The sequence below is a fragment of the Monodelphis domestica genome, chromosome 1 (assembly GCF_027887165.1).
Source record: "Monodelphis domestica isolate mMonDom1 chromosome 1, mMonDom1.pri, whole genome shotgun sequence".
In the NCBI taxonomy this organism is placed as follows: Eukaryota; Metazoa; Chordata; class Mammalia; order Didelphimorphia; family Didelphidae; genus Monodelphis; species Monodelphis domestica.
Genome location: NC_077227.1, coordinates 692,743,995 through 692,757,172, shown reverse-complemented (window position 1 = coordinate 692,757,172; position 13,178 = coordinate 692,743,995). Strand labels below are relative to the sequence as shown.

Below are 13,178 nucleotides of genomic sequence, written 5' to 3'. Positions count from 1 at the left end.
GTAGGGGGAAATAGCTGGGTAACATCTTAAACTCAATATGTCCAAAACACAACTTATCATATTTCCCCCTAAATCCTTTCCTCCTACATTTTCGATTACCTTAGAGGTATTACCTCTATTGCCATAGACGTATTTCTATTACCCACCATCCTACCAGTTCCTCAGGCTCAGGACTTAGGAGTCATCCTGGATTCCTTATTCTCTTTTATCCCTCATACCCAAGCTGTTGCCAAGGTCTGTCCATTGTGCCTTTGTAACATCGCTCTTATGCCTCTGTGACACATCCACTGCTTTGGTGCAGACCCTCATTCCCTATGAATTATTGTAATAGCCTGCAGGTGATTTTGCCTGCCTTAAGTCTCTCCTTACTGCAATCTGTCCTTCATTCAGCCACTAAAATGATTTTCCTAAAATGCAGAATGATTCATGTCACCCTCCTCCCCCTACTCAATAAACTTCAATGACTCCCTATTGCCTCTAGGATCAAATTCAAAATGTTTTGTTTGACATCCAGAGTCCTTCATAACCCACCCTCTCTCCAAATCTTTCTAGTCTTAAAAAACACCTCACTTTCCATCTTAGAGTTGATACTGTGTATTGGTTCCAAGACAGAAGAGCAGTTAGGGCTGGGCAATGGAGGGTAAGTGACTTACCCAGAGTCACACAGCTAATAAGTGTTTGCGGTCAGATTTGAACCCAGGACCTCCAGTTTCTAGGCTTGGCCCTCTGTCCCCTGAGCCACTCAATACTGCCTTCTTTACAGTTTTCTTCTGCCTTACTCTCCAATATGTTCTATTTGATCCAGTGACATTGGCCTCCTGGCTATTCCAGGAACAAGACACTCCATCTCTCAGCTCTACGTGTTTTCTCTGATTGTCCCACAAACCTGGAATATTCTTCCTCCTCTGCCCTGACTAATGGCTTCCTTTAAGTCCCAGCTAAAATTCCACCTTCTACAGGAAGTCTTCCCCAAATCACCTTAATCCCAATATGTTCCCCTTTTCAATTATTTCCAATTTCTCCTGTATTTAGTTTGTTTTGTATGTATTTGTTTGTAAGTCACCTTCAGTAGATTGTAAATCCCTTGAGGGCAAGGCCTGTCTTTTGCCTCTTTGTGTGTCCCTGTGCTTAGTGTAGTGCTTGGCACAAAGGAGGTGCTTAATAAATACCGAGTGATTGATTGGAATATGCAGAGGTAGGACATGGAATATTGAATTTGGGAAACAGAGATGTCTAGTTTGACTAGGATCCAGAGGGCACGAAGGAGAGTAATGTGAGAGAAGGTTAGAAAGGTAGTTTGAGAAATCTGCATTTCCACAAAAGGACTTCAGGCACATTCAACCCTTACCTTCTGTCTTGTAATCAATACTGTGAAATGGTTTCAAGGCAGAAGAGTAGTAAGGGCTAGGCAATGGGGATCAAGTGACTTGTCCAGGGTCACACAGCTAGGAAGTGTCTGAGGCCAGGACATCCCAACTATAAGCTTGGTTCTCAATCCACCGGGCCACCAACTGCCCCCTTAGGAAGCTTACTTTGGCACCTATGCAGAGGATGGGTGGAAGAGAAGACACGTTGGGAAAAGAGGAGAATATGCTAATAGTCTGCATGAAAAAAGCCTAGACTATGGTGGTATTTGAAGGAGTGGAAATACAGAGCTAGATTGGAACTTTACTGCATGAGAGGAATGACCAATGAGCAATGGATTTGGACACCAGCCAGGAGAGAAGGCAACTGACAAGTCAACAAGCCTTTATTTAGTGCCAACTATGTGTCAAATGTGTGACGGTAGTGATGGGAGATGTGAGAAATGTTGGTGATGGCAGAAGTGATAAACAGTGGCAACTGATTGATAACAGAGCATGGGAGTTGGGAGAAGAGGGAAGAGCCAAGGACAGCTCCAAAGGAAGAAAGTTTAGAGGAAGGGTAGAGTCAGGGAGAAATGAGCTCCATTTTGGAAACATTGAGTTTAAGATGTCAATGGAATATTTAAAAGGAGATGTCTAGTAGCAGTTGGTGATAGAGGATTGGAATTCAAGAAAGAAATTAGGTTCAGATAAAAAGATTTTGAATCATCTGTACAGAAGTGACCATTGAATCTGTGGGATCTAATGAGAACACCATCTAAGATAGTTTAGGGAGGTAACTAAAGAAGGTTCAGGACTGAACCTTGGGAGACCAGCTGGTTAGCCTTGCCCATTCTGAGGGAGAATGGCTGTGAGAAAGTGGAGGTTTTGGATTCACCTATATACTTCCCACGAGCCTCTTCTACATTTTCTACAGTTACTTCCAGAAATTCTAAAAGTTCTAAAAGAAGTTCTAAAAAAAGTCTAAAAAGACATAAAAGAATGTCCTCTCCATTTTGAGGCTTCTTTGGCATTGACTTTTGTTTACCTCCAGATATGTCAATCATCTTTGGACTTTCTGTCTGTTTTTGGAGTAGATTTAGATTCTCTTCTAGTCCTAGTTACAGTGATGGTGAATCTTTTAGAGGGCTGGGTGATATCCTCGGGCAAGTGAGGAGAGGGGGAGAGGAGCAGCCTGGCTCTCTTCCCTTTGGCTTTCTGGTAACAAACTCTGGCTACTTCTGTGCTAGGATGATGGTGGGCATGCCCACAGAGAGGGCTCTGAGTGCCCCTTCTGGCACACATGCCATAGGTTCACCACCACAGTGAACTAGAAGGGACCTTAGAACATAAGATGCTACATCTGGAATTGGCTTTAGATTTGGAGGCATCTCACATCCTGAGGTATATTCTCTCTCTCATATTCTCTGTTCTAAAGGCCCTTTCAGCTCTGATATTCGGCATTCTTAGACACTATTTAGTTCAATCCCATCATTTTACATAGGAGAAAACTGAGGCTCAGGGAAGGGAATGATTTCCTCAAGAACATCTAGCCAAAGCATGGCAGAGCCAGGGCTGGCTTTCAGAAGCTCAGTCTTTACCTTCTCATCTCCACATCTGGGAAGTTTGAATTTACTCACACAAGCCAAATGTGACTGATTTTTGAGAGACTGTTCAAGTTCAGTGATTAAAAAGTGAAACAGACCCCCCCCAAATGAACAATAAACCACACCACCTTCAAGGTTTTCTTTTATTTAAGTAAAAACCCCAAATATAAAAAAATACAGTACGTTCAATGCAGCAACTTGGCCAATATACAGTTAATAACTCCAGAAAACAATGACTATGCTAAAAAAGGGGGGGCAGAGAGAGAAAGGTTTTAAGAAACTTTATCCAACTAACATAATCTGAATTACTATTAAGTTAACTTGACTAGCACGTAATTAATTGTGAACCAATATTCTGAGCTATACACACACACATATATATATATATATATATTTGCCTGTCAGTATTATTAGTAAAATACTTTTATGTAGAAAAGAAACCCAACTAGGTAGGGCTTGGGGAAATATTTCAATGTTATCTACATTTTGTCACAGGGTGAAAGCACCCCAAACAGGCTCAAGGCATTACTGTATGGATTGGAAACTGTCTACACTGCCAGAATGATCAGATCACTGCATTTTTTCTAGCTGTGTGGACAGTGAACTTTGTGATACTTATTTGTCAAAGAATGTTTCATTTTTGGATTGCTGTAGGTGGCTCTTGATGGGATATGAGTCACGTCTGGGAAAGTTTCCTTTACTGGATCTTCATGAGGGGAATGGCCCAAGGATATAAAGATAAAGATAGACAACGAAGAGGATATGAAGATAAAAAGATAAAGAAGAGGAATGGAAGGCCTTCTCAGGTCTCTCTCCATTCCAAAGGAGAAACCAAGTGGTGATGGTAGTAGAGGTGAAGGGCTCATAGGGAGATGGAGGCAGCAAAGTTGGGTCCCTTGGGTCTTCAGGGAGAATTAAGTCTGATTTTATCTGGGAATGTTCTTAAGGAAAAGGATGCATGCTGGTAACTCCCATTGAGAGAACATTTTAAGATTCAACCTCTAGGCAGTTCTCTTCCAGCTCATCACTGTAATTTTCTAGTGACCCTGAATTACCAAGGTTATGCCCGCAGAATATGTGCTTTTTGTAAGCAGAAAGGATGGGCCATGTGACAGTGTGCCTGTCATCCAAGGACCAGACTAGCTAAATTCAGAGAGGTGCCTCATCAGTTTGGGCATAGGTTCATGAACCTTTCAGCTACAGACTTGGCATTAATTAGTAGGGGGTGGCAATCAACATTTTTGGGGGAGTACCAATGAGAATGAAATTATTGAATTTTTAAATATACTTTTTAAAATCCTTATTTTCTGACTTGGTAACATTTTAAGACAGAAAAGCAAGGGTGTGGCTATCAGGGTTAAGTGACTTGCCCAGGTCACACAGCTAAAGAAGTGTCTGAATCCAGATTTGAACCCAGGCCTCCCTGACTCCAGTCTGGGTATTCTATCTGTTGTAGCACCTAGCTGCCCCTAGATCTTTTAAATATCGAAGGCTGTAAATTAAGAGATAGACACAAATTCAGTCCTGGAACCCTATTCTTTGGTGCATCATTTCCCATTTCTAACATCTCATCTGGGAGGAAAAATTCATCTCTGTTTCAAAACTCAAGGAACAAGTTCCCTGAAGGCCTTTAGCTATATGGCCCATTTGGTCTGTGGGCTACAATGTAGTGTTGGAAGAGGGGTTCAGTGGACCCTTCAAATAAGTTTTGTAGGGTGGTGCCAGGAGCTGAGCTTGACTTTGTCTCGGGAGAGGGATGATGTTCATGGGGTCTAGTCAACTTCAAGTCAAACATAAGTCAACTGCATGGCATGGCGGTCCCAACAGCTAAAGCTGCATTCTACAGGCATAGTGCTACATCCATACACTAGTAATTGATTCAGAACAATGGAGGCAACCACTCCACTGTCTTCTGGCTTGGTCAGCGCACTATCAGACTATTGTGGCCGGTTTGAGGCATGACACTAGCCAACTAAAGCATATTCAGGGGAGGGTAACCGGTGTTGATGAGGAGCTTAGAAACCGTGCCTTACAGGGATTGGGGGATGTCAGGCTGCTGGGAAGAACATTGAAGAAAGTTCTCTTTCTTTTTTTAGGGATAATCCAAGATGGTTTTTGGCAGGTGTCCAAAAGGCACCCAGGGTAAAGGATAAGACTGAGTCTGTGAACTCAGAAGGCAGAAATAGGAGAAATTAGATAGAATTATAATTAGGTGAAAGTTTCGGGGACCAGATTTTACTTTTGGGTAAGAAAAACTTCCTAACTGTTAGAGCTGGCCAAAATGAGGAATGAGTCGCTATGGGAGAGGGTCAGGTCTCCTTTCCTGGGGTAACGGTCTTCAAGAAAAAGTCATCTGATCACTTCTGGGAGGCTGGAGAAGGGATTCTTAGTCAGGTATGGCATTGTATTTATTATATGACCTCTGAGATGTTTTGTTGTGTTTGGAAGAAGATCTAAGAGAACAAAGGTGAGTATGTGCTTCATTGATGGATTTCTATTTCTAAGAGAAAAGAATGCGTCTATCTATATATTTAGAAGAGGATTGACGAGAAACAAAGGGAACAACACACTTGCCGTTGTTGAGAAAAGAGTGTGAGCACGAGAGAGAGAGAGAGAGAGAGAGAGAGAGAGAGAGAGAGAAACAGAGAAAGATAGAGACAGAGAGAGATAGAAAGACAGAGAGACAGAGAGACAGAGATCCATCCAGCTGGATAGACCCCATCTAGAAGGTACAAGTCATCAAATCCATTCCTCTGTGATTGTGGGACCCAAAGCAGACTGACCCCAAAGATGCTATTCTTTTTTTTTTTAAACCCTTACCTTCCACTGTAGAATCAACACTATGTATTGGTTCCAAGACAGAAGAGCAGTAAGGGCTAAGTAGGCAACGTAGGTTAGGTGACTTGCCCAGGGTCACATAGCTAGGAAGTATCTGAGGACAGAAAGATGCTATTCCTTAAGAAAGCACCTGAGAATTGGAACCATTTCAGCCCCCAAAAGTCTGAAAACAATCACTGGGGTTAACAGATTTAAGTAACTGGTTGTGGTGTAAGAGGAAAGTCCATCTTTTATCTCAGGTTCAGAGAAAGTAAGGAGGTTTGTTAATAAAGCTTTGTGCTAATTTGAAGCAAAGCAAACACAGTCAGTATGGCTTCCCCTGAGACTTCTCTCCTAAAGCTCTGCATGGGACAGAGTTGTCAGTCCTTGTTTTGTTTGTTGCACAGCAAATCATGGAGAAGTGGGAAATCTGCTATTTGCCATCAGGTGGACAGTGGTGCCTCCACTGTCAGGATGGCCAGGCTTTTCACATAATCCCAGGATTTAGAGCTGGAAGGGACCTTAGAGATCATCTGGTCCATTCGCTTCATTTTAAAAAAGAGGGAACTGACTTTTTCACATTTACAAGTGGTGAATAGCAGAGGCAGAATTTGAACTTGGGTCCAAATCCAGGATTTTTTCTCCTACACCCCAGTGCCTCTCTAGAGGTGTGGATAAATGTGGGATGTGGTATGTGATTACACTCAGCTCTTTTTCTTCATCTTCCAAACTCAAGTGAATTCAATAAACCATTATTGAGCTATCTATCATGTGCAAGAAATTTAAAACTGGCTATGTCTATCCTTATAGTTTCAGGTGACCTTGGGGATCTTTTCCTTCAAGGGGCTGGTTTCCAGGATCCAAATGAAAAAAGGGTTTTGTTGATCCTTAGTGTGAGAACTTGGAGTTCTGTGCCATTTGCAGCTGGCCTCTGACAGCCCCTGTCCTTCATGGCCTCCTGGTCAGTGGTGACTTTAGTATATTAATTCGTGGCTAGGCTCAGTGCCATAGAGCTCAGCTAACATCTTGAACCGGGGTCCCCAGTCATTCAAGAAATCATAGTCAATGTCTGAGTCTGAGGAGTCTGTGACGAGGCTGCTGAGCGACTCGGCGATGGACTCAGCCCCTTCGTAGCCATAGATGTGGAGTGTGTCATATGGGGGCCCACCGCCATCATGGTCCGCCTCGTCCTTCTTCACCTCGATCATGACGGCCATCTCTCCAGTTACTGCCTGAGGGTGAGCTGGCCTGGGAGGTTTCTGGATCTGAGCATAGAGAGAGGGTCGTGTATCTAAGGCAGGTCTGGGGGGCTTCCCTCCTGGAGGCTTGCCACTGCTCTTGCGGGCTGAGTTGAGCACAGAGACATCGTAGCTGTTGGTGTCCATCTCTCCACCACCTTCCTCATCATAGGTGACCAGCTGCTCATGGATTTCTGCTACATTCTTGCCCTGGGCTCTGTCTTGCTTCCTCAACCTCCGGCGAAGGACTATCAGCACGGTGATCACTGTAAGTACAACATATTTATGTCACTTCTTCCAGAGCACATAACCAATCAATCAATCAATATTTATAAGACACCTACTATGTGCCAGGCATTGTGTCAGCCTCAAGGAGGTTACAATCTAATGGTAGCACACATTCATAACTACATCAATTGTGTCAGAAGCACACAATGTCAGACCTGGAAGGTTCTTTTGATTGTGTGAACAAAGAATGTTTTGACATTCTATGATCTATGTTCTAAGGGTCCTTCTAGTCCTAACATTCTACGTTCTGTGTTTTAAGGCTCCTGCCAGCTCTGATAATAATAAGCCTAGCTAGCATCTATGTAGAGTTTTAAGGCTAGAGGCAACCTTAGAGACCTGCTAGATCAATCTCCTCATTTTACAGAAAAAGAAACTGAGGCCCAAGGAAGCAACTTGTCAGGAATCTCACAGCAAGTCAGTGGCAGTGTCTACTCTAGAACCAGTATTTCCTACATCCTTAACCCTTGGATCCTTCTATTATATGATGGCACCTGGCTCTGTTGGGCTTCTTTGTCAGTCTCCTTGAGGAGAGTGTTGAGGACTAGTCATACCACTAGACTGACCAGCATCTCCCTCCAGATCTCAATGGAGACAATCCAGGACCTCAGAATGAAGAGCCTTGGGAACAGCAGTAATCCACTGCCCTCGGCCATCATTCTGGGAAGAAACCCTTGTAAAGATGCAGACTGGCAGCTACTTCTTCAGCTACTGAAGACCCAGGAAAAAAGGTTCTTGCTACCAAAGTCTTTGACACTGTCCTGGCATACAACGATAGGTAAACCATAGCCCCGTCTCTCAGAGCTCCATCTAATGGGGAGGCAACAAGCAAAGAGCTGTGTAAAATAAGGTATATTCAGGATGAATAGGAAATAATTATCAGAGAAGGATTAGGAGAGGCTTCCTGTAGAAGGTGGGATTTTAGCTGGGATTTGAAGGAAGCCAGGAGGCAGAGAGAAGGATGGAGAGAGTTCTAGGCAGGAAGGACAGACAGGAAAAATGTCCAGAGCTGGTATTTTGAATTTTATTTGTTTCATTATTGGAAGTTCGATGACTTAGGTTTCCATCTTTCTTTTACCATTTTTAATCTATATGACTTAAAAAACAACCAAACAACATCTTTACTTTCTGTCCTAGTAACAACTCTAGGATAGAGGGGTAAGGGCTAGGCAAACAGGGTTAAGTGCCTCTGCTCAGATCACACAGCTTGGAAGTGTTTGAGGCCAGATTTGAACCCAGGTTTTCCCAATTCCAGGCCTGTCTCTTTATCCACTGTGCCATCTAGTAGCTCTAAACTATATGACTTTGAGCACATTTCTTCATGTTCCTAGTCCTTAGTTTTCTCTGTTAAATGGGTATAATTAAACTCTGCTTCTTGGTGGTAAGTTAGAAAGAATACTGGACTGGGCCCCTTGTACCACAGAGAATGAAGAATGTTACATGTGAAATGGACTTTAGAGATCATCTAATTTGACTGTCTCATCTTAAAGATGAGAAAACTGAGACCCAGGGATAGGAAATAAATTATGAAAGGTCCCAAAATAAGTTAGTTGGAAGAGCCATATCAAGAATGTGGGTGTCTTGATCTTCATGCCAAGACTTTAAAAAATCATACCAAGGACTTCTTCTTTGTTATCCAAAACCCCTCCTTTCCCTGCCTTCTGCCCCAAATAAGACCCGACTCTACAAAGTTAAGACTCCGGTACTTACCAACAATGGTGAGGATACACAGAAAGATTGCTACGAGCGCCTGGATGCTCACTCCAACCTGCATTTCTGGCTCCTCACAGAACGTGGGCTCCCCACGGTCATTGCATTTGCAGACCGTGATGGTGAGAGTGGTGGTGCCTGTAAGGCTGGGTCTCCCATTGTCGGCAATGACCACTGGGAGGTAGTGAACCTTGGCTCTTTCCCGATCAAACTGACCATATTTCACTGTGATGTTGGCTGAATTGTCTGAAAAGGAAAGCATGACTGGGTAAGGTCATTGGACTTAACAGCACTGCTAATATCCTGGAATTCTGGCACCATCATAGTCAGGACTTTAAGGTCATCTTGTCCAACCTCTTTATTTTACAGGGGAGGCAACCAAGTCCTGGAGAATTTAATTAATTTGTCTAGGGTTATACAGGTAGTAGGTGGTAGTTTTGTTGCTGCTCAGTCATTTTGGACATGTCTGACTTTTTTTAACCCCCTTTAAGGTTTTCTTGGCAGAAATACTAGAGTGGTTGTCATTTCCTTCTACTCATCTGACAAAAGAGGGAACTGAGGACAACAGCAGGTAACTTTGCTCATGATCACACAACTAATATCTGAAGTCAGACTGGAATTCATCTTCCTAGCTCCAGGCTGGTGTTCTATCTGATGCACCACCTACATGCCCATTAGGTTAAGTCAGCATATATTTATTTATTTATTCATCCATCCATCCATCCATCCATCCATCCATCCATCCATCCATCCATCCATTCATTTATTTATTTGCTCACTTATTCATTCATTCATTCATTTATGTATGTATGTAAATTTTTCAACCCTTCCCTTCCCTCTTGGAATCAATACTGTGTATTGGCTCCAAGGCAGAAGAGTAATAAGGGCTAGGCAATGGGGGTCAAGTGACTTGCCCAGGGTCACACAGCTGGGAAGTGTCTGAGGCCAGATTTGAACTTAGGACCTCCCATCTCTCTCAATTCACTGAGCCACCCAGCTGCCCCCTCAACATATATTTAAATACCTACTGTATGTCAGGCACTTTGCTAAGTGCTGGGGATCCAAAAAGAGGCAAAGGATAGTCCCTAGACTTAAGGAGCTCACTGTCAAAAGGGGGAGGCAACATACAAACAACCATGTGTAAATAGGCTCTTTATGAGAAAACTGGAGATAATCTGTAGAGGGAATACACTAGCATCAAGGAAGATCAGAAAAAGATTTCTTGGAAAAGGTAGAACTTTAATTGGGACTGGAAGGAAGCTAGGGGGTAGAGATAAGAAGAGAGAATTCCAGGAATGAGAGACAGTGAAAATTCCCAGAATGGAGAAATGGGCCATCCTGTACCAAGGACAGTGCCATCAGATTGCAGACTACTTCAAGAAGAGTAAGATGTAAGAAGACTGGAAAGGTAGGAAAGGGGCAGGATTTTATATATGATCCTAGAGATAATAGGGTGCCACTGGAATTTGTTGAATGGGAGGGTGGCAAAATTATACCTGTGCTTTAGGAAAATCATTTTGACTGCTAAGTGCAGCACAGAGAGACTTGAGGTAGAAACACTAGTCAGAAAAATAGAACAGACATGAACTGATGCAAGGTGAAGTAAGCAGAACTGGGAGAACATTGTGTACAATAACAGCAATATTGTACTGTGAAAGACTTAGCTACCCTCAGCAATATAATGATCCAAGACAATTTTGAAGAATTTAAGGGGACAGCTGGGTAGCTCAGTGGATTGAGAGTCTGGCCTAGAGATGGGAGGTCCTGGGTTCAAATCTGGCCTCAGACACTTCCTAGCTGGGTGACCCTGAGCAAGTCACTTGACCCCCATTGCCTAGCCCTCACCACTCTTCTGTCTTAGAACTAATACACAGTATTGATTCTAAGACAGAAGGTAAAAAAAAATTAATCATTAAATTAATTATCAAAATTAACAAAATCTATTAACTACTATTTATTAATTAAGTGCTAATTATTAATTATATTAATTAATAATAAACTAAATTAATTGTTAATTAATAAATAAATTAATTAAAATTAGATTAATTATTTTTGAAAAAAGAGAATTTATGACAAAGAATACTGTCCACCTCCAAAGAAAGAACTGTTTGAGTAAGAATGCAAGTCAAACCATTTTCACACTAGTTTATTTACAGTTTTATATGATTTTTCTCCTATAACAATGACCAATATGGAAATATGTTTCCATGATGATATATGTATAACCCAGATCAAATTGCTTACCATTTTCAGAAAGGGCGATGGAGGGAGGGACGGAGACAATTTTGGATCATAAATTTGGAAAACGTATGTTGAAAATTGTTATTACATGTAATTAGGAAAATAAAATATCTGAATGAAAAAGACTCCAATAAAAAAAAGAAAGAGCAGATGGAAGGGATGAGAAATTATTCATAAAGTTGGGGGTGCCATAGAAGTGCACGTTATCATATGTATAAGAATTCCTGGAGAAGTACAATACCTCGATTTTCTGTCAGGGTGAAATTACTGTCCTCTTTAATCAGGGAGTATTTGAACTTCACGTCTGGCGGTGTTATATCCTTGTCGATGGCCAAGATCCTTGTGACTAACTGATGGTTGAAAAAAGGGGAAAATGGTGAGTTGGTTCTGTATACAATCTGGTAGTGAACTGGATGTAACATTGTTTCTTAGTATTGGGAAATGAAGAATCTATGAACACAACGTGTTATTAGGGTAGGCTAGAATTGCCCCATCCAAATGGCACCAAGTACCTCACTGGGAACTCTTATGCTTAGGAACAAGTAACCCATCTAATTAAATGTTAGGATTACAAATACCATTTAGAGGAAAGTGATTTTTTTTCATTTAGGAAAATAAAAGCCTTTACTTTCCATCTTAGAACCAAGGCTGTGTATTGGTTCCAAGGCAGAAGAGTGGTTAAGGACTAGGCAATGGGGTTAAATGACTTGCCCAGAGTCACATCACCAGGCAATATCTTAAGCCCTATTTGAACCCAGGACCTCCCATCTCTAGGCCTGGCTCTCAGTCTCACTGAGCTACCTAATTGCCCCCAGGAAAGTGATTTTCTTGAGGGAAGAGGACAATTCTTGGTGTCTGTGTGTGGGTGTCAATAATAATGTTCCAGTAGCTCTTCAAAGAGTCCAGGAAACCTCTACCAGGAGAGACTTTAGAGAAAGTCTTCTGCTTTATCCAGAATCCCCTTACACATAAATTTGGATTTAAGATTAGGTCACCTGGTCAGACAAGGCATTTCATGGACCTGTATAGGCAAGTTGAAGGAAAAGATTCTAATCTACTTTGCTAACTGAATCTCTTTACCCATTACCCATAAAGTTCTGCGGATCTCTATGCCTTGAGAGGAACTTTGCAAAGAAACTGGTCACCACTAACATTCTGTCTGCAGGGTGGAGCAATTTACAGTGGAGAGTATAGTCATATTGACTCTGGGGAGTTTTTGGGTCTCTTAAAGCCTTTTTAAATAAATGTCAATTTTGTACCTGAGCCAGGTGGCTACCTTAGAAGTAATTCTAGACACCCTTGAAATAAATAAGTCTCAAAAGCAAATAAAGGTTGAAAACAACCAGGAATTATCTCTTCTGAACTTTAGGATTACTATCATCTGCTAAGAGTGCCACATGTCTTGCATGTGTAGACATGGGAGCTATCTACTATTCATTGACTTTAGTTCATGGAATGTCAACGTTGGAAGGGATCTTAAAACATTCCACTCAACTCGTTCTTGAATGAATGAATGAAAAACATTTGCTAAGCATTTACTATGTGCCTGGTACAGTACTAAGTGTGGGAGATAGAAATATAAAAGTGAGTTAGTTTCTGCCCTCAAGGGACTTACATCCTATTGGAGGAGACAGCACAAAGGGAAGCTTCAGTCATGGTCAGGGGAGGAAATTTTGGTCTTTGAAGTCTGAAAGATGCTGAGTGAACCAACAAAGTTGCCTCTTTTCACAGGCAATGGTAGAGAAGATCTGACTGCAATTCTCACACAAATGAGTAGAAAACTTGTGAGGTAGAAGTGGGAAAAGGTGAAGATAGGATAGTGGCAGCAGGGATAAATTAAGTGGTCAGGGTAAAAATGAGGATTCAGGGGTCCCCAAGCATGTCAAGTTGAGTGGCTAAGTTCTTCTGAGGCATAGCCTCTGAAAGAGATCTTAGAA

General features: G+C 42.0%; 1 protein-coding gene across 2 annotated transcripts in view; it reads right to left on the bottom strand.

The window, feature by feature from the left end:
• Positions 1-3,079: 3,079 nt before the first annotated feature.
• The window catches only part of CDH5 (cadherin 5), a 53,349-nt gene continuing 43,250 nt past the window's right edge, over positions 3,080-13,178 (bottom strand). For both annotated transcript variants that reach the window (XM_007477093.3, XM_056799931.1), the window contains 3 exons: positions 11,483-11,591; positions 9,001-9,246; positions 3,080-7,271 (listed from right to left, as the gene is read on the bottom strand). In XM_007477093.3, coding sequence (XP_007477155.2) covers positions 6,742-7,271; positions 9,001-9,246; positions 11,483-11,591 — 885 coding nt within the window. In that variant the 3' untranslated portion in view covers positions 3,080-6,741. The remainder of the gene's footprint in view (positions 7,272-9,000; positions 9,247-11,482; positions 11,592-13,178) is intronic.